Source organism: Emiliania huxleyi (genome assembly GCF_000372725.1).
Source record: "Emiliania huxleyi CCMP1516 unplaced genomic scaffold EMIHUscaffold_111, whole genome shotgun sequence".
NCBI lineage: Eukaryota > Haptophyta > Isochrysidales > Noelaerhabdaceae > Emiliania > Emiliania huxleyi.
The window spans coordinates 292,364-314,800 of NW_005201732.1; the positions used below are offsets into that span (position 1 = coordinate 292,364).

At 64.0% G+C, this 22,437-nt stretch overlaps 3 protein-coding genes across 3 annotated transcripts in view; 1 reads left to right on the plus strand and 2 right to left on the minus strand.

Annotated features, from left to right (window-relative positions):
* The window catches only part of EMIHUDRAFT_108988 (hypothetical protein), a gene marked incomplete at both ends in the record, with an annotated part of 8,780 nt that extends 3,418 nt beyond the window's left edge, over window positions 1–5,362 (plus strand). Inside the window, 4 exons of the mRNA XM_005791614.1 lie at window positions 2,483–2,501; window positions 3,182–3,217; window positions 3,509–4,927; window positions 5,009–5,362. Of these exons, the coding sequence (XP_005791671.1) occupies window positions 2,483–2,501; window positions 3,182–3,217; window positions 3,509–4,927; window positions 5,009–5,362 (1,828 nt within the window). The remainder of the gene's footprint in view (window positions 1–2,482; window positions 2,502–3,181; window positions 3,218–3,508; window positions 4,928–5,008) is intronic.
* A 5,543-nt stretch (window positions 5,363–10,905) lies between these two features.
* EMIHUDRAFT_361400 (hypothetical protein) lies at window positions 10,906–11,440 on the minus strand. The gene has a single exon (XM_005791615.1). The coding sequence runs from the start codon at window positions 11,373–11,375 to the stop codon at window positions 11,199–11,201; it is 177 nt and encodes a 58-aa protein (XP_005791672.1). The 5' UTR covers window positions 11,376–11,440; the 3' UTR covers window positions 10,906–11,198.
* Window positions 11,441–17,352: 5,912 nt separating this feature from the next.
* Window positions 17,353–19,260, minus strand: EMIHUDRAFT_454477 (hypothetical protein). The gene is made up of 5 exons (XM_005791616.1): window positions 19,019–19,260; window positions 18,612–18,947; window positions 18,015–18,338; window positions 17,799–17,954; window positions 17,353–17,669 (listed from the first exon to the last, which is right to left on the minus strand). Exons 1-5 carry the CDS (start codon window positions 19,247–19,249, stop codon window positions 17,637–17,639), a joined length of 1,080 nt encoding a protein of 359 aa, XP_005791673.1. The 5' UTR covers window positions 19,250–19,260; the 3' UTR covers window positions 17,353–17,636.
* Window positions 19,261–22,437: the final 3,177 nt, after the last annotated feature.

Genomic DNA, 22,437 nt, shown 5'->3' on the forward strand with positions numbered 1-22,437 from the left:
GCAATTTAGCGCTGGAGGCGAGGGTGGAGGCGGCGTGGGCGGTGGCGAGGGCGGTGGTGTGGACGTGGTCGAGGGTGGAGTCGGTGTGGGTGCCGTCGCGTAGATAGCTGCCTCTGCTTGGCGAGCCGCCAACTCTGCCTGGCGAGCTGCCGCCGTCAGCCTCTCAAACGGTATCTCAGTCTCATTGTGTTTGTGGCTTAATACAGTTGCTATTAAACCAATGCCGTCATACGCAGCCGTCTTCATTTTCCCCAACCAATCGCCTGGATTTTTCCACACTAGCGCAATCGCAACACCAGCGACTAGAAGAAGAATGAGTTTGCCCGCTACATCCCAGACCCACCATCTAGATGGTTGCTCCTTTGGAGGGGGAGAAGGCGCGGCCACTTGGTTAGATGCGCACATGTCTACATCGTAGACAGCGCACAAGTTGTTAGCCAGTGGGTCTACATTGTGCGCCTCAAACATCCTCAATTCCTTTTAATGTGAGCAAAAAAAATCATGTGTGGCCATGTGTGTATACCTATTCTTGCATTGAGGCTACGCTCGTGCACCCTCTGTCACTATTTCGAGTAGCGTCGCCACCGTATCCTTTTGCTCTTTCCACTCCTTCTTCCCTTCAGTAGCTGTTACTGTACGAAATGGAGGGTCGTATTGAAACTCTCGCTCCATAGCCTTCTCAACGTCGTCTACAAATCCAGAATATGGCAGGAAAGCCACATCCGTGTGTGCCTCGGCGGCTTCCTCGAGGTAAACAAACAGACTTGTAAATAGATCGATTTCAATTAGGAACTTGCCCAGACATTTTGCAGTGTTTCGTTTGTTTTTCAACGCGGAGAATTCGTCAAACAACTTTCTTAGATTGCTGCCTGCCGCAGGCTTGGGAGAAGCACCGTCATACACCTTGACGTCTATCGTATCCGCTTGGCGTCGGGGCGAGATTTCTCCCTTTTCAGGCTTTATCAGAAAATTATTGCGCCACACTTGAGCAAGCGCGTGACTCACGCCATCCTCCTCTAGGTCCTCTATTCCAAAACGATCTGCGGACAGACAGGGACCCAATCTGTAGGAGTGGGCTTTGTGTAGTGGGTAGGTAAACCGCAAGCGAGGATCCAGATACATTTCCTCTTTATTCTTGAATTGTTGGTTTAGTCTTGCCGTCTTCCTCTCAATCTGCTCATTCATAGCAGGTAGAATGCTCTGAGGGGCATAGCGCCTTTTCGCCCTAAGTTGGACAAGTTCCGCCAGCAGCAGCTTTCGTTCATTATTTTTTTCCACCTTCTTTGCGTTTAGTTTCAGGAAGTGCTCGTTAGCGCCTTTGACAGGCCTGCCCGTACGAGCCGCTGGCCTATCAGCTGTGGCGTCTGCATTCGGAAGACCAGATCTCTTGTTGTCGTCTCTCGGCTTCCGCCTCATGCACTGATTCAACTCGACATAGCCTAGCAGGTATCGGATACTAGCCACGCGGAGCAGGTCCTCGCGGAGGTCCGAGACGAGCGACCGTGGAGGATTGCCACCAGCATCACTCAATCGCTTGTACTGTGACGCGTCCTGCAGCAATGCAAGCGTCGCGCTCTTGAGGGAGTCGAGAAGACTAGCGATACGCTCCCTGTCGATGCTGGATGCTTGGATATCACAACCACCCGCATTCGCTGCTCCCAATGATGTTCTTAGCACCGAGTCCTTGAGGGGAGATGCCATCTTACGCATGAGCGTCTCGTCGAAGAGCACGCTCAACGGATGCCCCTCTGGCAGCACGTGTTCTTCTTTGCTCAACAACTTGGGCAAATACCTCTCTGGCGTCTTCTGACGTACAGCATCTATTGCTTTGTGTCGCTTGCTTGACTGAGGAGTCGGAATGAGACTCATTTATTCATAGGTAGGAAAAAAGTCATGTGTGCTCATGTGTGAATTCAGAATGCTCTCGCGATGTGTGAATTCAGAATGCTCTCGCGATGTCCGTGTCGTCGAGAGCGGACGCGCTAGCCGCGCCACACCCTGAGGCTCGCCGGCCCCGAGGCCTCGAGGCACTGGCACTGAGGCTCGCCCGCCCCGAGGCCCATGGGTCCAATATAAGCAAAATTCAGAAATTCAGTTTTTTTGGGAGAAATTCTTCAGAAAATCTTGGCCCCTCGGGGACCCTGCCCTGGGACCCAAAAAATTATATTTCAAATTTTTCCCAAAAAAACTGAATTTCTGAATTCTTGCGTTTATATTGGCACCTGCGACCAGACCCTACAAAAAATATTCCAACAATTTCCCCCAAAAAACTGAATTTCTGAATTCTTGTGACCCGGACCCTCCTTCAAATCATATATTCCTCCTCTCTCCTCCCTCCCGCCTCTGCCCCGGCCGCCTCTCTCCTCCCTGCCTTCTCTCTCCTCTCAGCCTTCTTCTCTCTCCCCTGGCCGCCTCTCGCCCTCGCCCGCCTCCCGCGCCGCGACCGCCCTCACGACTGACGCCCTCACCGCCGCTCTCCCAGGCGGCTGTGCAAGTGCTCGGTGCCTGAGCTGTAGAGGCCGCATACAGACTCGCCTCATGACTTCGTTCATGTTTAAAGCATAGCTCCAGCAGAATAGTTTGTTTGAAACTCATCAAGACTTGGAGCAACTAGCGGCGAGCGCTCGGATGGGTCGGGACGTGCCTATGCAGGGCACGGAGAGAGACCCAGTCAGAGAGAGAGAGAGAGAGAGAGGAGAGAGTCACTTGGAGCATTTGGAGTGCTTTCGCGCAAATTCTTTCTAGAGAAAAGCGAAACGGATGGATGCCGCCCGCACATATGGCGGCTGGGTGACGCGAGCGGTACCATATGGTGGGGTGGTCTGACACCGGAGGCCGCCGCGCGGCCGGCTGCCGCCTCCAGCCGCCTCAGAGCGGTCATCGATGACGTGAGGCCGCGCCTTGCGAGAACAGTCCAGTCAGTCGACACCGCTTCAAGACTTGCAAACTTAGAGGTTTGAGTCCTCCCACCCCCTCCTCCACCGCCGCCGCCTCCACCTTCTTCCCACCCCCTCCTCCACCGCCCTCGCCACCTCCGCGCCCATACCCGGCCGAGCACGCGCGCCGCCGCCGCCTCCATCTCTCCCAACCCTGTCCTCCACCACGCCACCTCGCCTCACCACTCTTCCTTACCCACTCCGTCGCCCTTGCCCCCCCCCCCCCCCCCCCCCTCCCCCCACAGGACAGAAAGAATGACACCCGCGGAGGTGGTCGCACAGTCCGCTCGTTGCGTAAACGAGAAGCTTCGAGGTGGACGCAGCGTTGAATCGTATCGCAACGCCATGACCATCCAGTTACAGCGAGAACTTGGCGCTAACCTCCAGGTAAAGCCGAGAATTGATGTTCTGTATGATGGACATGTACTACGATGTGTATTACCGGACTTTGTCATCACTGGACCACGCGGCTTCATTCTTCAGATCAGTGTACCTCCTGCCTATGTCTATCCGGGTGTCTGTGACAAGTCGGACGCTATTGATTGTGCGCATCGATTGCCGACGCGCTGCAGCAGCAGCAGGGCGCGCTGCAGCGGCTGCTGCCGTCGGACGAGCTGCCCTCGCTCTCGCCCGACAGCGAGATTCACGACCGCGGACTCCTCGTGGACGCGGACTTTGCTCGAGCGGCCGGCGTGACGCACGACCCGAGCGAGCCGCTATCCGTAGTCATCAGCTCGCTCGGCCCGGCGCAGCCACCCACCTTGCGCGACCCGCCTGGCATGCAGCTCGGCTCCGCCTACGGGCAGAGCCGTGCCGGCGCTGCCGCTCTCGCTGACGCTTCGACCTCCTTATCCCTCTCCGCCATTCCCGCTCCCGCTCTCTCCTGCTCCACGCCTGCCTCGGCGACGCCCTCGCCCCCCGGCTTCGCCGCATCCCCGTCCGCTGCCGAGCAGCCGATCGCCGAGTCCGCCGGTTTCCCCGTCATCCTCCGTCCTGCTTCGGAGCCGTCGCTGGGCGGACCGTCGGGGACGCAGCTGCAGCACACGACGCCCGGCCAGGAGGTCTTCTCTCTCGCAGCCCGCTTTCCCACCCTCGTCGTCAACTACGTCGGCGCTAGAGAGCGACGCGAGGAGTTCTGCGCCGCGATCCTCGAGGCCAAGGAGATGGCGCGCGGCCACGGCTCGGCGCCAGCGTGGCGGAGCGATTTGGTTCCAACAGCGGGGGCAGACGCGTCCGAGGAGGAGAAGAAGCGCGCGGTGAAGGATAAGAATGCCTTCAACAGCAAGGTGTCCGCCTTCAAGCTGCTGCTCGACGCGATTGTCCTCGACTCGGGCGCGCTGAAGCCAGGCGGCGTCGACTACCCGTCCATCACCCGCTGCATCCGCCTCCTCTCCGGCACGACGGGCGCAAAGAAGTGGGGGGAGGAGGTGCGCAAAAGCTACGAGAACGGCGCGGACGGGTACGGCGAGAAGTCCGCTGCGCGCGCTGCATATGAGGGTGTGCGGGGAGGGTCCGAGGAGGAGAGGCTCGCTGCGGCTCGCTCCTTCCGCGATGCGGTGCTGGATGCGCTCCGTGAGGAGCCGTCGCTGTCGTCCTTCGCAGACGCGGGCGGCGCGCCGGGCGCCGCGTCTTCATCGCTGACGCCGCTCAAGCGTGGGCGAGATGAGTCGGTGCTGGCGCGGTTCCTCGCCGTTGATCCCGGCGCGAGCGAGCGCTCCGCCACGGGAGTGGCTGACTTCACCTTCGCCGACGGCCTCTGCTCCTCCATCCGCGCCACCTCCTTCATGCCGCGCGGGACGCACGTCCAGAAGAAGAAGCGGGTGGCGACGGAGATCTCTGCACTGCTCGACGCCGTCAAGCCGGTCTGCGTCTTTCTGGAGGAGTGCTATCCCCCCGTGGGTGGGTATAAGTACAAGCTGATGGAGCTGAACCACGCGCTTCGCTTTGCCGTCGTGGAGGCGTGCGAGGAGAGGGACGTGCCGTGCTACATGGTGCACTACCCCCACTGGCCCACCGCCCCCCAACCCTCCGTCTCACTCTCGTCACAGTCACCCCACCCCTCCCCCCGCCAGGTGAACGCGTCGACGTGGCTTTCGCACATCGGCGTGAGCTACCCCAGTGGTGCTAAAGACGAGGCCAAGAAGAAGTTGGTACTTGTCGGCGCGGAGCCGAAGGGGGGAGGGGAGAGGGGGGGGCTGCTATCGGCACTCGGCCTGCGGCACGACTCCATCCCGTTCGACATGAAGCGACACGATGCAGCCGACGCCGTCGCGATCGGGCTGGCCGGGCTGGCTGGCAAGCGAGACGGCTACAAGAAGGAGAAGCACGTCGTCACGATCAAGCCCCGCCTGCCTGAGGGCAGCTCTGAGCCGCCGCGTCTCGGCTCCCCCTCACAACTCGAATTTGTCGAGCTCTCACAGCTCTAGAGTGTCCGGTACCCCCCCTAACGTGCTGTCATGTTCTGGGGGGCAGCTAGTACGTGCATACGATACGGCTCTGTAAGGTCGGGACGTATTCTCACCGATGTGGCTCGGTGCGCCTACCTTCCACAGAGTGGATTCTGCAGGACCGTACCCGTGGTACGGCGCGCCGGGCGCCGGGCGGCGCGCCCGATTCGGTCCATGTTGACCATGTCGGTCGAACCCACCCCGGGCCGCGAATTTGGCAAGTGTATTGAAAACGACTTTTTGATGATGAAATACATACATGCAGTGTAGCGCCTGCCGCTACTGTACGCGCGGCGCGCATCCCCCTCTCTCGCCCTCCACGGCCGCTCAGCGGCGCAACGCAAAATGTCTCCCCGTCGGCCGTCACGCGAGCAAGCGGGCGACTGTGGGCGACGGAGCCGCTGCGCCGTCGGGGCGACGGCGGCGGCGGCGATGGCGGCAGCGGGTCGGGCGGCTGCGGCGGCGGTGGCGGTGGTAAGGGTGGCGGCAGCGCGGGCGGGGCAGCGCGGGCGGCGGCGGCGGAGGCGGTGGGGGTGGCGGGTGACGGTGGAGGCGGCGAGGGAGGCGGCGGGCTCGGAGGCGGCGGCGAGGGCTGCGGCGGCAAGGGCGGCGGCGGCAAGGGCGGCGGCGGCGAGGGCGGCGGCGGCGGCGAGGGGGGAGGCGGCAGGCTCCGATGCGTGGCGAGGGCGACGGCGGCGAGGAGGCGGCGGTGACGCGGAGGCGGACTGGGCGGCGGCGACGACGGCGGTGGTGGGCTTGGTGGGGGGCGGGCTGGGGAGGCAAAGCGACAGCGGGGGTGCGACGGCGGAGGAGGCGCCGGCAGAGGGGGCGGTGGCGGGCTCGGTGGCGGCCGGTGGTCGCCACGGTGGTGGCAAAAAAGAATGAGGCCGGCGCGGTGTGATGGCGCGGCCGTTGGGCGCGCCCCGGGTCCCTCTCCGAACAGCGACAGGCAGCGAATTCTGGGGGCTTGGTGACGCGTGCGCTGCGTGGCGATTACAGCGGCGAGTTTTGGAGGGCGCGCTGGCGCGGCGCGCAGGCCACTCAGAGGCTGATGTTGGGGTCGGAAGGCTGGCGGGAGAGGAGGCGGGGAGAGTCTGGGGCGACCGGTAGTCGATGCGAGGGTGCGGTGGCAGTCTGGCGAGCGTTGGGAGGCAGGACTGCTCTGACCAGCCACGCGCGGCGACCTGGTGAGCCAAGACCGGTACACCCCCCTGTGCTCGGCTCGGAGCTTCCGCCCACAGTGAGCATGTGCACTGCTCTTGACAACTACAACGTGCTGCGCTACCTCCGCGTACTCGTACGCAGCCGCCTTGCCGAGGACGCTGGCGGCGGCGGCAATGCCGACGCAACTGCTGTGGACCGCTTCCTCGCGGCGCTGATGGCGTGGCTCAAGCTCTTCACGAAGGTGGAGAAGTCTCAGAGCGACCACGCTCGGCTCCGCGGCCTCAGGGCGATCTACATGCGCTGCGGCAAGGCAGCCTTTGGCGGAAGCTTCGGCGAGACTTCAAAAAATCACGACGCATGCTGATCCACCACAGCCTTTGCCTCCTTAGTCTTGCCGCGCCGCTGCTGGTGGGGGGGGAGGCGGCGCTCGGATCGTCGTAAGCAGCGCAACTTCGCGCCCAGAGCTCGTGGCGCGAGCAGATGCATGCGCGGTGCTGAGCACCTGATTCTCCAGAAGGGGCAGGCCGCAAGGAGAGACCTCTCGCGAGCACTCAAGGCAGGGCCAGGGGGTGCCGAGAGATCACACCGCCTTCGTGCTCCCCCCTCGGTGCCCGGTGCACCCGACACACGGTGTCTCCTGAGACGCTTCCCTGTCCAAGTATAGTAAAATGTGATCTAGTATGCAATTGCCATCTCAGAACAGCTGTGCATCTATAGATGCTTGTGGCGTCTAAGATGGAACGCGTAACACGAAAAGACACGGCGCGGCTATCTCCAGGACAGCCGTCGCATCCTAGAATGCCCTGTGTACCCGAGACACATGGTATCTTTGAGATGAAAAGTGCGTCCTAGAATGCGTTTTTGCATTCTAGGACGCATCGGTTAAACAAAGATGGGGGGGTCGCCCCCCCAGACGCCGCATGGCCAATCGCTTCCCCACCCCGGTCACTCGCGTCACTCTCCGCCCCCTTCCCCTCCATCCGTTGCCTCTCGTGGCTGGCAGCTCACGCTGACCGAAGCCCAAATGCTCGACCCACCCCCCCTCCCCCCTCAAGTAAGTGTGTCTGCCGTGCCAGCGTCTGAACAGAGAGCGACTTCGCGGATTGAAAGAGCAGTGAACAGAGAAAGATAGGAAGAGGCAGACGCGTATGCAGTTTTTCTTTCCCCCTGTGTTAGTGCCAGTGCGCGCCAGTCCCGTGCCCAGTGTTGTGCGAGGGAGTGGTTTTTGTTTCTAAAATTCTTTTCCCGCCAGCCACTCGGGGAAAAGGTGTGTAGACCCCAAATCGGGTCCGGACTTCGGACCCGATTACGCTGCCGCCTCGCGCGCGCCGCTGCTGCCCTCGCCGGCAGCCGCCGCGGTCGCAGTGCCATCGTGCGGACTGGCGGTCGACTCGCCACATCGATTTCAACTCACGCGACGCGCTCGGCCTCCGCTGGCGGCTGCCGCAAGAGCGGCTGGCTCACGGCAGCGTCTCGCCGGTTGCCGGATAGGAGAGTACAGAACGTCTGGAGTGTAACTGTGTACGTGAGATCGGTTTTGATAACAAGCACGGTCGATCCGTCAAAGCGATACACTCGTTCCTATCTCGCTGGAGGGCTGGCACGGAGCTCTGTGCCGACAAACAGGAAGAGCCGAGCGGCAAGAAGGGCTCGATGGGGAGCGAGAACCGTCAAACGTGCTCACGGAGGTTTCGGAAGTCCACCCTGATGCGGTCGGTTCCCCCCCGGTTTGAACGCGCAGCTCGCAAGACTCGTCGAGCACTCGCAGCCTCTCTGCGCCTCTCATGCTGCCGCTCTGCGGGATGTTCAGTCTTTCCGGAAGATATCGTCGAGTTTTGGAAGCTGCGCGGTCAAACCTGGGGGGAAACAAGAGCGTCACGACGGACTTCAGGTTACACCTGAAGCTCTTCTGACGGTTCTCGCTCCCCATCGAGCCCTTCTTGCCGCTCGGCTCTTCCTGTTTGTCGGCACAAAGCTCCGTGCCAGCCCTCCAGCGAGATAGGAACGAGTGTATCGCTTTGACGGATCGACCGTGCTTGTTATCAAAACCGATCTCACGTACACAGTTACACTCCAGACGTTCTGTACTCTCCTATCCGGCAACCGGCGAGACGCTGCCGTGAGCCAGCCGCTCTTGCGGCAGCCGCCAGCGGAGGCCGAGCGCGTCGCGTATCGATCGAGCTCGCGATCCGGGCCGTGGAGCCCACGAGGAAGACTTCGTCTGCTGGGACGGAGTCCCGACGCTCGCTGCGTCCGCCGGAACTGGGGTCTGCACACCTTTCGTGGCCGCGTCCCGCAGTGGAGGCCGCTGCCCACCTCTGGGCCGCGTTGGATATCCACCTCGAGAACCTCGAGAGAGAGTGGACGCGTGGGGTATATGCTCCTCACCGACCTGTCTGCTGACAATCTCGAGGAAGTTGTGCGCCACTGCGACGCGAGCGCCTTCCTCAACCTGCAGGCGGCGTGCCACACGTTCCAAGATTTGGACGCCCGCCTGGTGCAGCGCGTCTGGCGGGAAATCGCGCTCGCCGCGATGGACAAGCCTTGGCTCGCACAGGACGCGGCTACGGCCGTCGACTGGAAGCGCCGCTACAAGGTCCTGATGCGCGCTGGCTGCCGCCTCAAGCTGCCTACGGTGTCCATCGAGGAGTTGCGCCGCGAGTACACCTTCCATCTCGACGGCCCCTATGTCGACGGCCCCTACCAACCCGCGATCGCCTCCCTGACTGGCACCGCTCGCGCAGCCAATTCGGACGCGGAGGCCGACGAAGGCCATCATGAAAGTGTCACTGATGCCATCTTCCTCGATTTCAAAGGCGACGCAAGCGGAATGGTTGTACGACCCGCCTATGCTCAACGACACATTCGACGGGATGTCCAGGTGTACATGCTACACGTGCGCCGCGCTTCGGACGGCAGAGTGGCGCACCTTGCCACATTTGATCTGAGGGAGAGGGACGAGATCTACCACGAGAACCATTCATGCACCGTGTTTCGCAGCGGCCAGGCCGGCAGCGGAAGCCCAGATTGCCCGTGGCACTCGATTCCAGGCACACATTACTCGGCCCGTTTCCCAGCGCCACCGTGGCTTGGCATGGTGGAGGAGGCGGGCAATCGCGTCGAAGCCCGAGATGGCAACGCCCGCCTGAAGGTGACGGTGTGGCCGATTGAGTCTGCCCAAGAGCAGCCTGAGGCTGAGAGCGAGAGCGAGGGCGAGGAGCCCCGCTTCTGCTGCTGGGGCGAGAAGGGCTGCAGCATTGAGCTGAAGAAGCACACGTGCGACGTGCCTTACATTGACCACACGAACTTCATGGGCGCGGCGAGCGCCACATTCCCGATCACTCTCGGCGAGTTCCCGGCGGTGCTGCGCGCGCTCGAGTGGGCCTAGGATTGGGCGCTTGAGAGTGATCTGCCTTGTTTGCGGACTGCCACGCCAGAGCCTGCCTGCCCGTGCCGGAGCGAGGCACGCGAGGAGCATGTGACGAGGAGGGGCCTCGCGAACGTCGCGACATTACGTAGTGTGGCTGTGGGGTCCAGGGCGCAGGGGTCCCCGCTGGCCGCGCGCTGGGGGTCGGTTTGGGTGGTACGCACGTCTCGCTTGCCTGGGCGGTCGTGGGCAGCTATCAATTAGAATTTTACAATCAATTAGAATACCGCTGGGTGGAGGGCAATAGCGGGCAAATGGCGACGGTGGTGTTGTGTGGCGATGGCCATGGTGGCAGGCGATATGTCAATTGTCATATAATGTCAACTTGTTGGATTTCGGGATTTGTGAATTGTGAACACTAAAGAAAAAAGCGCTACACTCAACGTACAATGATGTCAATGAGATGCATCGAGCGGCGGCCCCCTCGCGCCTCGGCACTTGGGAGTCCCGACCGGGGCGCCACTCTTTTGTCGCGGCCCGACGTGTCCAGCACCCATGTATGCCCCGTCCCATCTCTGATGCCCGTAGATGCGCCTCGCTCTCGGGAGCAGCAGCGACTCGGCCTTCCCGCGAGCCCACTACACGTACCTGTCGTCCCTGTTGCCTCAGTGCGTCATCGGCTCGGGCTGCGGCTGCATATTCTCGACCTGCTGCATCATCTCGCCAGACGAGACGCCACACTCCGCCGGCTGGGGCAGCGACGGCGGCACGTTCTCGTTCGGCAGCGAGGGCGGCAGCGACGGCGGCATCTGCCAATCGATCTGGTAGCGCGTGACTCGCGGTTTTTCCGCGAGGATGGTTCGGACCAGCCGGTCGTGCAGCGGCGGCTCGGGCGGGCTCTCGTTGAGCTCGGGCGCGTCGTACTCGTTGTTGACGTAGTAGCCTGCCTCACAACCGCCGCGTCGAGGGGGCGGCGCGCGGGGGAGGGGGGGGGGGGGGGGGGGGGCAGCCCGCGCGAGAGGCTCGCGCGCGAGGGGCTGGCGGCGCGAGAGCTCGCGCCGCGAGGGCAGTCGGCGCGAGGCTGGACTGCTGGCAAGGGGCTGTGGCTGGCAAGGGGCGCTGTGCGCGCCTATCCGGATGAACTCGCGCTCGCGGAAGAAGCCGCTGAGCAGGATCACCTGGGCGTGGCAGGAGGAGGAGGGATGGGGTGTAGAGAGGAGAGCTCGGCCCGTGACCACCTCGCGCCGCCTTGCACCCCCGCAACCGCTCTCCCCTCGCCCTGCCCTACCCCCGCCCTCGCCCTCCCCTCGCCGCTCGCACCGTCACGCCGAGCAAATCATGCGACGGGATCTTGAGCGGATCGGGAGGGTCGGCCTGTGGGGCAAGCGACCGCTCAGCTTTCGGCGGGCGCTTCGGTGCGGCGGCGGAGCGACGGCGAGTGCGGAGAGGGGAAGCGGCCATGGTCGGGTGCGGGCTCCCGCGCCTGGAAGACAATCTTGTATGAGCTCGCCTGGAGAGGCGGGAAGGCGTCGGGCGTCACTCCGCGGCAGCCAGCCTCGTCCGGACGGGGCGCGGAGCGCGGGAGGGGCGATGGGTCGAGGTGGCGTGAGCGCGCGGATGGCCGCGCCTGCATCGGGCCGACCAGAATGGAGTCGAGCTCCTGGTCGTGCTCGTCGCTCTCGGCAGACCCGACGTAGATGAGCTTCCACTCGATGTCCTCACTCAGCGGCGCGAGGCACTCGAAGCTCACCTCAAACTGCGGTGCGCACGCTCGCGCAGCGGCGTCAGCCGGGAAACGCGCAGCGGGCGCGCGGCGTGGGTGGCGAGGGCGCGCCTGGAAGTCGGAGAAGAACCTGGAAGGGTTGTTGAGCACCGACACGTTCGTGACGTTGATCATCGCCATCGTTACAGAAGTGGGGTAGGTGAGAATCGCCGGGCCGGGGCCGAAGACAGTTGGTGCGAAGGCGGCTGCCGCAGCGCGGGGTATTTTTTCTTTTTTAGGAATGCTATAGGAAGCCCAGAAAGGTGTGAGTGTGTGTGTTACACACGAAGCCCAGAAAGGCTCGTCTCAGAGGGTTTGTTTAGGTTTGTTCTCAGAGGGTACCCTCTGTGCCAAGAGAGGCCATCAACGAGCGGCTCAGAGGGTGCCTGGCCCTCTGAAGGCCTGTGTGCCGCCAAGCCAGCCTCTCTCGGCGCAGCCTCTGAGGCTACGACCTACGTACGGGGACCCTCTCTCTGACTGAGACCGGCCAAGGCAAGCCCCGCGAGGCCGCTCCTCAGAGGGAGTTTTCAGGCGGTATTTCAAGTCTGTCGTGATCCCCCACCAAGCAGAGAGACCCCCCCCCCCCCCCTTCCCAATTTTTTCGGATACCTCAAGTTCGAGCTCACGCGGACGCCGCGGCGCCTCATGGCCAAGCTGGAGCAGGGGACGGACGTGGAGATCACTACCTCCTCCTCGGGCGGCCGCTCAAAGCACATCCTCAAGTTGACGGGTCGGCGCCGCGGGCCGCGCGAAGCTGTCGTGCAGGGCTCGGCGCGGGCGCTGTGGGCGAGCCTGCAGCAGCAGCAAGCTGTGTGGTGCCGGGCGCTCGAGCATAGAGTAGCGCCTTTTAGTCATGCTCGCTGCTCTTAAAGTCATACATGTTTTACTGCCGCCCCTCCCCGCCCTCACTGGTCAGCGCCGTTCGTGGAGGGCTACAGGCAGCTCCGGCCTCCGCCCGGGGCTCTCGCCTCTGCCGTGAGGGGGCTACCCTCTGAGGTCACGAAAGCCCTCTGTGCCACTGTGCCGCGCCAAGACCATCAGACAGGGACCCTCTCTGAGGCCAAAATCAGCCAAGAGAGGCCACAGAGCGGCGGCACAGAGTCAGAGTCAAACCCTCTGTGCCGCCAAGCCAGGGGTCCGACCCGTCCTCAGAGGGGGGGGTCTGGGGCGCCTCAGAGCGCGGAGGTTATATAACCCCCCCTAGAAGTCTTGTGCGTCCACCCATACCGCGCTCTGCGCCGCGCGGGTGTGGTCCCACCAGTCGTTGCACGTTGGTTTGACTGTGTTTCACCTTCGATACATACATACTCCAAAGTATTTAAGAACCGCGAAGGTGGCAATGCTCGACGGCGTCAGGATGTCAGGAACACCCCCGACGCGGAACCCCGAGAGGGCCGGACGGTGCAGGGCACACACAGGCCACAAAAATTTGCCGATCCTCCCAGCTCGTTGCACGCGTCGCCAGCCTAGGCCCGGGCGCACCCCCACGAGAATTGGGTCTGCAGGCTCGGCGCCACGGGGCGAGGGGCGCAGCAGAGGCAGCTCGACGGGAAGAAGTCGGCGCTCATGCCCGGAAAGAGCCAGGCGCGGAAAGAACGACGGCGGGGGGGGGGTCGGCCGCTGCTCGGCCCGCGGGCGCTCCTCCGCCTTTTTACGGACTTCTTTTTCTTGTTCGCTTTCGAAAAAGAAACCCGCGTCCCTTGCCGCCGACTTGACTTCGGTGAAGATGGCGCGCTCTGCGCTGGTGGTCCAAAAAGGCTGGCCGTGGCACGACCCGACCCTTTGCGCCGTCTTCGCCCGCATTTACTCCCAGCGGGACATCTCTCTCATCGTGCTCTCAGAGTCTGCAGCGTGGAACGACCAGGAGGGCGCGCTCGAGGACAGCTTGGTGATCCGGGAGGCCGTCGTCCGCTGGCTGTACGAGAACTGCACGCTCGATGTGAGCACGCACCACTGGCGCGCGCGGCTTCCCGCTGTGCCTTCGCCGCTGCCTGCGCTCGCGCCTCTGCTTCTGCATCCTCGGCTGCCCGACGGCGCGCTGCTCGCCGCTGCCGAGATCGCCGACGAGCTTGCCGAAGAAGACGTTCGTGTTGCGACAGCCTTCGCCATGCCCGCCACAAGCGTGAGGAAGACCATCGTCATCTCCTTCGACACGTACCGCAACACCTTTCCGTTCGGCTGGGTCATCAAAAACTGCTCTTGCCGGCCGGGCGCATGCACGCACGAGCGGCGAGCACTCTCCTACCGCGATTCGTGTGCGCAGGCGGGGCACGCGGCGGCGGTCGTGGCGGACCCCGGAGGATCACTCAGCACCGATCTCGCAAACGGAGTGGAGATCCACGCCGTGCAAGCATACGCGATGGGCGGCGTCGGCCCCAAAGCCGTACACGTGAGCATGGACGAGGAGAACAAGGAGCTGCCGCTGTGGTGCAGCAGCTGCAAGAGAGCCCGCACCTGGGAGACGGTGTGCGAGCACCAGAGGCTGGTCTTCGGAGACGGCCGTTGCCAGGCAGAGGCCGGCCGCTGCGTGGAGGCCGGCCTCTGCGGCCTCTGAGGCGGACTCGTTTTTCTATATTCTTTCTTCCTCTATGCGGGGGGCGCGAGCGCCGTCGTGTGTATCTGTTGCGCACATAATATAATATAATAAGTGTGGATAAACGCTGGGCACACAGCCACACATGTCCAAACATTTCACTTCTGGACCATCGACCTCGTCCGCCTTGGAGCTCCCTCTTGCAGCACCGGCAACTCGCCCGCGAGCCGCGAGGAGTGCCGCGCCGGGGCGGGGGCTGGCGCCTTGCGCTTCGCCGTCCTCCCCTGTGACGACGCATGCTCGACTCGCTGTGTCTTGCCCTGCTGCGACTTCATGTGCGAAAGGCACCGCTCTTGCAGCAAGCCCGCGAGCGGAAGCGGGCCGCACCTGAGCTGCACCTCTAGCTCGAGCTCTCCCTCGTCCCACTCGCCCTCCACTCCACGTCCCTCCTGCTTGAGCTGCGCCGTGGCAGCCTCCCGCGCCCGCGTCTGTGCCGCCTTCCAGGCTGTGTTCTGCTTGGCCTCTCGCATCGGCGCGTCGACTGCGTAATCGATGTACTCCTCCGTGAGCAGCTCCTTGCTCGGCCGGAAGCCGTGGAGACTGTCAGGGTTGAACCAGTGCGTGGGCACGCCGCCGAGGTCGGCGTCCCACTGCGGCATCTCGACGTACGCGAGCGCATTCACAAACTGCATGACTGCTGGCGGGCGCTGCTGCTGCTTGAGTGCCTCTGGAGTGAGGCAGACCATGGGCGAGAGGAAGCCACCGTTCAAGTCGGCGTGCTGCCCAAACGCGGCGTAGTTGATCGCGCACCCTGCCGTCGTCTGAGGCGCGTCCCATGGGGGGTGCCGAGAGGGCGCACCGTAGTTGTGCGTGTGGTCGCGAGGCGTGTGCTGCCGAGCGTGGTGGGTATTCATCACCCGCTCCAGCTCCAGGTCGGCGCCCTTCAGGAAGGCGCCGACCGCAGCTAGCATCTCGCCCTCCGCCCGGCAAAATTCCTCGTCCTCGAGGAGGGCCGAGTTCTTGGGAGAGTACTGATTGACTCCACCGTCGCGAGGATTTGCGCGCCGGCCGCACATCCGATGGCATCCCTGCGCCCAGTGGTCGTGGTCCGCGCTGCGGCCCGGATCAACGTAGTGCAGCGCCATGAACCGAATCGCCGACTGGAGCGGCTGTTCTTGCTCCGGCGGCAGCACACGCCCCGTGTGCAGGCAGCAGATGGCCGCATCCATTCCGCCCTTGTTCGGGCCGTGGCGGACGAGCTCGCGAGTGGAGATGAGCACTTGGCGGGGGCCAACCTTGGCCAAAGGGGAGTGCTGCTTGAACAGCGGGGGAGCCGGTGGGTTGCCGACGACGCACTGCCAGTCGGGCTCGTCCATGCCCAAGCCGTGCCGAGCCCCGATGCTCATGACGGCACGCAGGTTCCCAACCACTGCTCGCACCGCGTCGGTCTGCGCAAATTGATTCGATACGAGCATTGCGATCGTCTGATGAAGGCTGCCCACCCAGTTGTGTCCGGGCGCTGGGCATTGCGGCGTAGTTGGGTCCGCGGGTGAAGCGGCCGGCGTGGCGGCGGCACGCTTCGCCGCAGCTCGCTCCGCACGCAGCCGCGCCATCGAGATTTTGCTCGCTTGGGCCTTTGCCAGCCGGCGTGCCTCGCTCGCGAGGGCAGTGGCGTGGTCGACAGCCTGGACCGCGAGGGCGCATAGGCCAGGCTGCTGCGGCGGGAGGCGAGCCATGGCTGTGGGCAGCGCCCGCTGGATTGGAATCGGCGGAGCCACAGGTGCAGCGTGCGCGAAGGGCGCCACGGAGCCCATCATGTAGAAGGGTGGCCCGGGCGTAAAGAATGGTAGCACGGCGGCAGGGGGAGGGACGGCGATGGGCTGTGGCTGGTGCACCGCGCTCGCGATGGGGTAAACCCTCAGCGGGGCAGGCACTGCCGCCGGCAGCCCGCCCAGCGCTGCCACCGCTCCTCCCGTCTGCGCGTCAGTCTGCCACCACATGCAAGCGGCCCCCGCCCCGCGGCCGCAACGGTATTATGCTCCTGTAAAGCAGCTCTTCGCGCGCTCAGGAACTACTGCAACCGGACGGAAAGCGGTCGCTTCTCTATTTGTATGATCTCTCTCTCTATTTGTACCAATCCATCCGCGTTATTCGTTGGCGCCGCCAAGTCTTGTTGAGCTTCGGGTGTTGGCCGGTGGTTGTGGCGCAGTTTGTGCGATGAGATAAAGCAACTCCCCAAGTGCGCCCACCATTCTCGTAGGAGGAAAGAAAGCTCTGACGTTTTTGTGTGGTCAGACCCCCCCCCCCCCCACACACACACATATCCCCCTGCCCACACACACCAGGCCTCGCGCCTCGGGCGGTGCCGGGGCAGCCCTGACCGTTTGCCCGCCAAAGAAAGCCAATTCTTGACTTGGGCCCTCGGGGAGGCGGCCTTCTCTCGAGGTCTCGAGATACACAAAGCGGCCAACCCGGACCGTCGGCGCGGCGGTCGGCGCAGAAAAAAAACAAAGAAAGAAAACGGACATCCCAAGCTAGGGCTGGGCATGTTGCCTCCTGTCCGCTCAAGTTTCTTATAACCGAACTGCGATGTAACCGAACTCGAGGAATTTGCTTTCGCGGGTCACAAGGCCACATACACCCTCGCCGTGTCTCTCCTGCGGCCTCGGCGAAGCCACGTCTACCACCTGTCTGCCACGACATGAAGCAACGGGCGGACACACCCGCTGGCGAGCGGACCAGACGAGAGCAGGGCCCACCGCACACAAGCTGTCCAATGTCTCGCCACAGTGCAGCAGCTGCCCCATGGATCAAGTCTGCGACCTGCAGTCGTGAGAAGCCTCCCGCCCCCACCGTCGACCCAAAGGGGTGCCAGCAGCCACCTCGTCGTAGCCCTGTGACAGGCGCATGGCACTTGCCAGCACGGCGCCGCCTCGAAGAGCACCGCAGGCTAGCTCTTACTACTCCTCATCCAGAGGACGGTGTACACAGGCCTGCACGCGACAGAGTACAACGGCCAATCTGCGTCGGTGCGCGCCCACGTGACTTTGGTTTGCACGTCGCCTACGTTCCCTGGAAGACGTTGGAGGTGATACGAGAGCAGCCGCATGCAAGATCCAAGATTGCAAGAAGGGAGTTTTTCTAATTGTATCTCGAGTACGTTAAACGTTGTCCATCCAGTGGTGCGAATGTCTTGTACCTTGTGGGGAGGAGCGAGCTGGGTAGGATGCGCTAGACGATTGATGTAACACACCGGGAGGGCGACGGTGATGACTTGGCGGACACACACACACACACACAACCCGTCCGGCGTCAGCGTCTCGCCGTCACCGCCTCCTCCCACACGCCGCACCGCTCGCACGCGCGGACTGCACCGCTCGCACGCGCGGACTCGCATCGCCTTGCTGACCAGCTCTCGGCCACAGTCCTACTCGCCGCGCCCGCTCGCTCGCCACGATCCCTCCCGCAGGTAGGAAGGCACGGTCCCCGAGCACCTCCCCATCTCGCCCGCGACAAGCGTCGCGCAAGGGACAGAGTCTGTCGCCGTGGCAAAAATCCCTCTCCCCGCGCAAAACACACGGTCGAGGACCTCGCCGGGATAGTGCGCCTTTGTGCGCCTCGCCGCGTGGTCGATCGCGGCACCCATGGCGGCGCGAAAGCTGGCCGCCTCGTCAGAGGTCAGGTCGGCGCGCTCCTCCGAGTGGGCCGCCCACCGCGCCGCAAAGGTGTGGTGGAAGGAGAGGGCCTGCGAGCTGTGGATCCGAAACTCGGGCCCGCCGCCGCCCGGCCGCTCCGCCTCGAGCACCGACTGCACGCGCAAGTAGTTGAGGCCAAGTTCGGGCAGCGGCGCCACGTCCTGCTCCTGCGCCTTGACCACGACCGGGTGCAGGCCCCACGGGGAGGGCGGGGTCAGGTCGAAGCACCTGCCGTCTCGCCCGGACGGCGGCGAGGGCGAGACAAAGATGACGCGGCCGACGTCCGTGCACACGCTCCGCTTCCGCTTCCGCTTCCGCCCGTGACCGGTCGTCGAGCCGCTCTCCTGCGCGTACCGCTTGCGAAGCTCCTCGCCCTCCATCTTCTCGCCCGGAAGAAAGCGGTCTCGTGGACGCACCTTGGGCACGTACCGGCCCTGGAGCGGAGCGCAGAAGGGTCCGTCGCGGGGGAGGGGAGGGTGGAGGCGGTGACGGGGAGGGGGTGGCGGTGAGGGGGGCGGTGGGCGGTGATGCCGCCACGCTCCACGGCGTGCGTCGCAAACCCGCGGCCGGCCCCCGCACTGGGCGAGAAGCCATCCGACTGGTCCCGACGTGCCCACCGTGAGGCGTGGCTGCGTGGGGCGTGGCGGCGGCAGCAGGGGCGCGGGGCGGGCCGGGAGGGAGAGGGGCCGCAGATGCGCGCAGCGCACATTGGGCATGTGTCTGCGAAGCCTCTTGGTCGCCTCCTCCAAGCTCAAGTGCGGCGGGACGTACGGCCGTCCGGCGCTGACACTGATCCAACCGCCGTCGCTGCGGTACTCACCCACCTCCTCGCCCTCGTCGTCGCCAAAGGTGGCCACAGGCGTCAGCGCGAGTTGCGGCGTGTAAACGGCGTCGTGCTGCTCGCCTCGGCGCGTCTCCTTGCTCCTGCGGCGGCCGATGTCGCGCCACGGAAAGTCTGCCGCGGCCGCGTCGAGAGGCACGACGTAGGTGCTGTAGTCGTCCTCGGGATTGACGCAGTCGGTGCCAAACACCGTCTTGTGAATCTACGAGGCGGGGACGAGCGCTCAACTGCGAGAGAGCCGGGACACGGACACAGCCCGCACGGGGCATTCGCCTGTCTCGCCGCAGCGCCAAATGTCTCCCATAGGCCGTGTGCAGTGAACTCGCTCCGCCACCGCTCCGCCTGCACTTGGTCGGGAAGGAGTCGATGCGGATCAAAGGCGAGGCAGCGCGTGGCGCGGAGCTGAAAGAAGTCGGCGTCGAGGATCTCGAGTATCACGACGGGCCGGCTGGCGCCCGACGCGTCGTCGCGCAAGAGAGCACACAGCAGCTTGTCGGCGCGCATGAGGGCAAGGGACACAGCTCGCACACCAAATGTTTTTCTTTCGTTGTATGAGGGTCAGCTCGGCTAGGGTTGCGCAGCTATGAACAGGAGCGAGTTCGTGCTGCGCTAGGCTCAGACGGCGTGTTCGCGCTGCGCTAGGCTCAGTACGGCGAGTTCGCGCTCTGCGGCAAGGCTCTCTTGCGGAGAATTTATCTCTCGGCTGCGTTGGCTCGCCAAAGTATTTGTTCTCGATGGCGCTGGGTCCGCTGACTGGGGCGGGCGTGGGTGTGCGTGTTTTGTAGAGAAGCAAAAACGCACGTCGTCCGGGTTCTGTCGTGTGCGTCGAGCGTGCGGGCGGAGGCGAGGCTGAGCCTGTGGGCTGTGGCGAGAGCTAAGACAGAGCAGTGCGAGAGTTACACACGACACACACGACACGACAGGGACAGGGACACAGACACAGACACACACTGCGCTCCCCTCAGCGGGTAGGGAGACGCGAACCCGACGGAGTCCGGTGGTGGGGGCCCACGCAGCCAGCCCCTCCGTTGCAAAGGTGGGTGCTGAGTCGCCGCCGCCGCTCGCTCTCGAAAAGCGTCGCGCTGCTGCCCGTTCCCGGAGCGACGAGCGCGAGTTTGGTGACCAGGGCGGGGCAAGGGGGGAGAAGATGAGGACGTCACCGAGCGGGTGGAGCTGCCGGGAAGGTGGTGGGCGGGGCGTGGATGCACCTTAAACGAGCGAGTAGCGGGAAGACCGTCGATACTCCGGCGGAAGAGTGCTCCCCCGGGTTGGAATCTTTCGACAGACATTTGTTGGGCTTTAGGGCGTGGGGGGGGCGGGCCAATGCCATGGCTTCTCCTGGAGTTTGAATTAACGGACCATGCCAAGTCCCTGAAGTTCCCTGAGTGAAACCCTCTCTGTCTCTCGCTTTTTTTCTCCCTCCCTCCCTCTCTCCCTCTCTCTCTCTCTGGCACAGCTTCGGCATTTATCGTAACGGCCTTCCGCACGGCGGGTAACTATGTTCGGCACCAAGAGGTAAAGAAGAAAACCGTCGCGCGCGCCTCCAGCCTCTTGCTTGCCGAACGACGCCACCAACTCGCTGTACGAGACCGACATGTCACGTGCGCACGTTTAAAAGACACGCCCCCACCCGTGGCCTCTCGGAGACTGTCCGAAGGGGCCGTGGGCATACGCGTCGTCCCGATACGATGCCGGCGAGCCGCACGCTGTCCGTTGCGGCGCGTGCGGCGCGCCAGCTCCGCCTCTCCTAGGCTGCCGGTCTCCCGTCGCAGGACGGACGTCGGTGAAGATGCTGGACAAGGAGATGAAGCGAGCGGCGCTTGAGAAGAAGAAGAAGCCGGAGCAGAAGAGGACGCAGCCGGGACGCAGCCGGAAGGTGAACTTCAGTTTAGCCCGCCCCGCCACCGGCCCCGCTGCCGTCACCGACCCCTCTTCGCACAGGCCCCGGGCAACAAGGGCCCATGCGGCGAGAACATGCGCAAGCGCAGCATGGCAGCCGACTCCGAGGAGAAGGTCCTGGCCCGCGCCGCTGCCGCCGCGGCAAAGGTGTCTCCCCTCGGTGTCCCCTCCCCTGCTCGGTGTCCCCTCCCCCTCGCCTCGCCTGTGCTCCCCTCTCTTGCCCCCGCCCCGCCCCCGCCCCGCTGCTCCCCGCCTCGCCTGGCATACGCCCAATCCAGGCAGCCAGCGTCCAGCCCAGCCCCGTCTCGCCGCACGGAGTCTCTCGCCTCGCCCAGCCTCACTTCGTTCATACCTGACCCGCCGGCGGCCCCGGGTCGCCCCTGCTTGCAGGCGCGCGACTCGGCCAAGCGCAATCTAAAGGGCGATCGAAAGGCTCGCAAGGAGCGGGGCGTCAAGGAGGCCACCCGATCGGGGTGGCATCGCCGCAAGATCGAGAGCTGCTGGCGGCACCTCAACGGCGCGACCATCGAGGGCGACGATGCACTGTGGATCGATGACGGCGAGGGCGGCACGAAGCTGGCGACAAACTTCGACCGGCTGGCCCTCGCGCTCGAGGAGCTGTCAAAGCTCCGCTGCGAGAACGAGATGTTCGACTTCGCTTGCCTCTCGATTCAGCGCGCCAATCGCATCTTTGCGGCGGGGCGAGGCGCGTTCGAGAAGGTCTTCAGCGGGCCGGGGGAGCCACTCGTGGCAACGTACCGGCTCGACCTCGTGGCCGACATGTACGAGGGGCCGCTCAAGGCGCAGGTGGAGCTCTGCGACCTGCTCAAGAATGTACACACGCTGATGCTCGAGTCGGAGTTCTACACGCGCGGCGAGGAGTACACGCGGGGCAAGTGCATCTACGGACTGCTGGTGTGTGAAAGACGTCTCGAGGCGGGGCGAGTTGTGCGGTCTCCCATACTCGACGCTGTGGATATAGGCCAACCTGCACGCGGAGGTGGGGGGGCAGCCCTCCAAGCGGCAGCAGGAGGCGCTCACAGAGGAGACGCACGCCGACGCCGAGGACGTCCGCAAGCTGATGGCGCTCGAGGCGGAGGGCGCCATCTTTGGCGAGACCACCCTCGAGATCTTCTATGGGACAAAGGTCTGCTACGCGGCGAGGCTGTCTGCGCTCTCGTTCGAGGCTGACTCGGAGCTGCGCGACGCGCTGCTCGACTTCCGCAACAACTACCACTCACAGGGGAAGCTCGCCAAGGGCAAGGGCAAGGTCAAGGGATGCCCAGGGAAGCTCGCGGTGAGGAATCTCGTCAACCACTGGCGCCACCACAAGGTCCCCCCACCCATCTGGGGGCACGGATACCGCATCTCGACCATGTGCTGGATCGGCAAGCGATCCCGCCCGATGGTGGCTGAGCGCGACCTCCGCCGCAAGTAAGGTTTGAACCGGAAAGGCCTTGCCGGAGCTCTTGTCTACTTTATCCCTCGTGTGGTGCGGAAGGCTCAAGGGAGGGAGGGAGACTGAGAGTGTATCTTCTCTGAATCGGCGTGCGTGTTTTGGTACTGGGGCTACGGAAGCGAGCTCAACGGCTCGCGAGGCTGGCGGTCGCGCGACCCGTGCGAGGTGCCTTGGCGCCTGACCCCAGGGGCGAGTCGGCGCCGGCCGCCGACTGGCTCTACTGCAGCGTCGACTGCATGCCCTCGCGGCGGTACTGCCAGCGGCCGTTCGGGGTCGAGTCGAACTTTTCACTGCGGGAGGGGACCGCGGTGCCGGTGCCGTTGAGAAAAATGTG

Excerpts from the sequence above, each read along its gene's own strand:
- EMIHUDRAFT_361400 (XM_005791615.1), bottom strand. The coding sequence starts at position 11,375 with ATGGCCGCTTCCCCTCTCCGCACTCGCCGTCGCTCCGCCGCCGCACCG.
- EMIHUDRAFT_454477 (XM_005791616.1), bottom strand. The coding sequence starts at position 19,249 with ATGCGCGCCGACAAGCTGCTGTGTGCTCTCTTGCGCGACGACGCGTCG. Across the intron at positions 18,339-18,611 it reads TTCGCAGACACATGCCCAAT|GGCCGGTACGTGCCCAAGGT; the intron begins GTGCGCTGCGCG and ends GCTCCGCTCCAG. Across the intron at positions 17,955-18,014 it reads ACTACTTGCGCGTGCAGTCG|GCCCTCTCCTTCCACCACAC; the intron begins GTGCTCGAGGCG and ends CACAGCTCGCAG.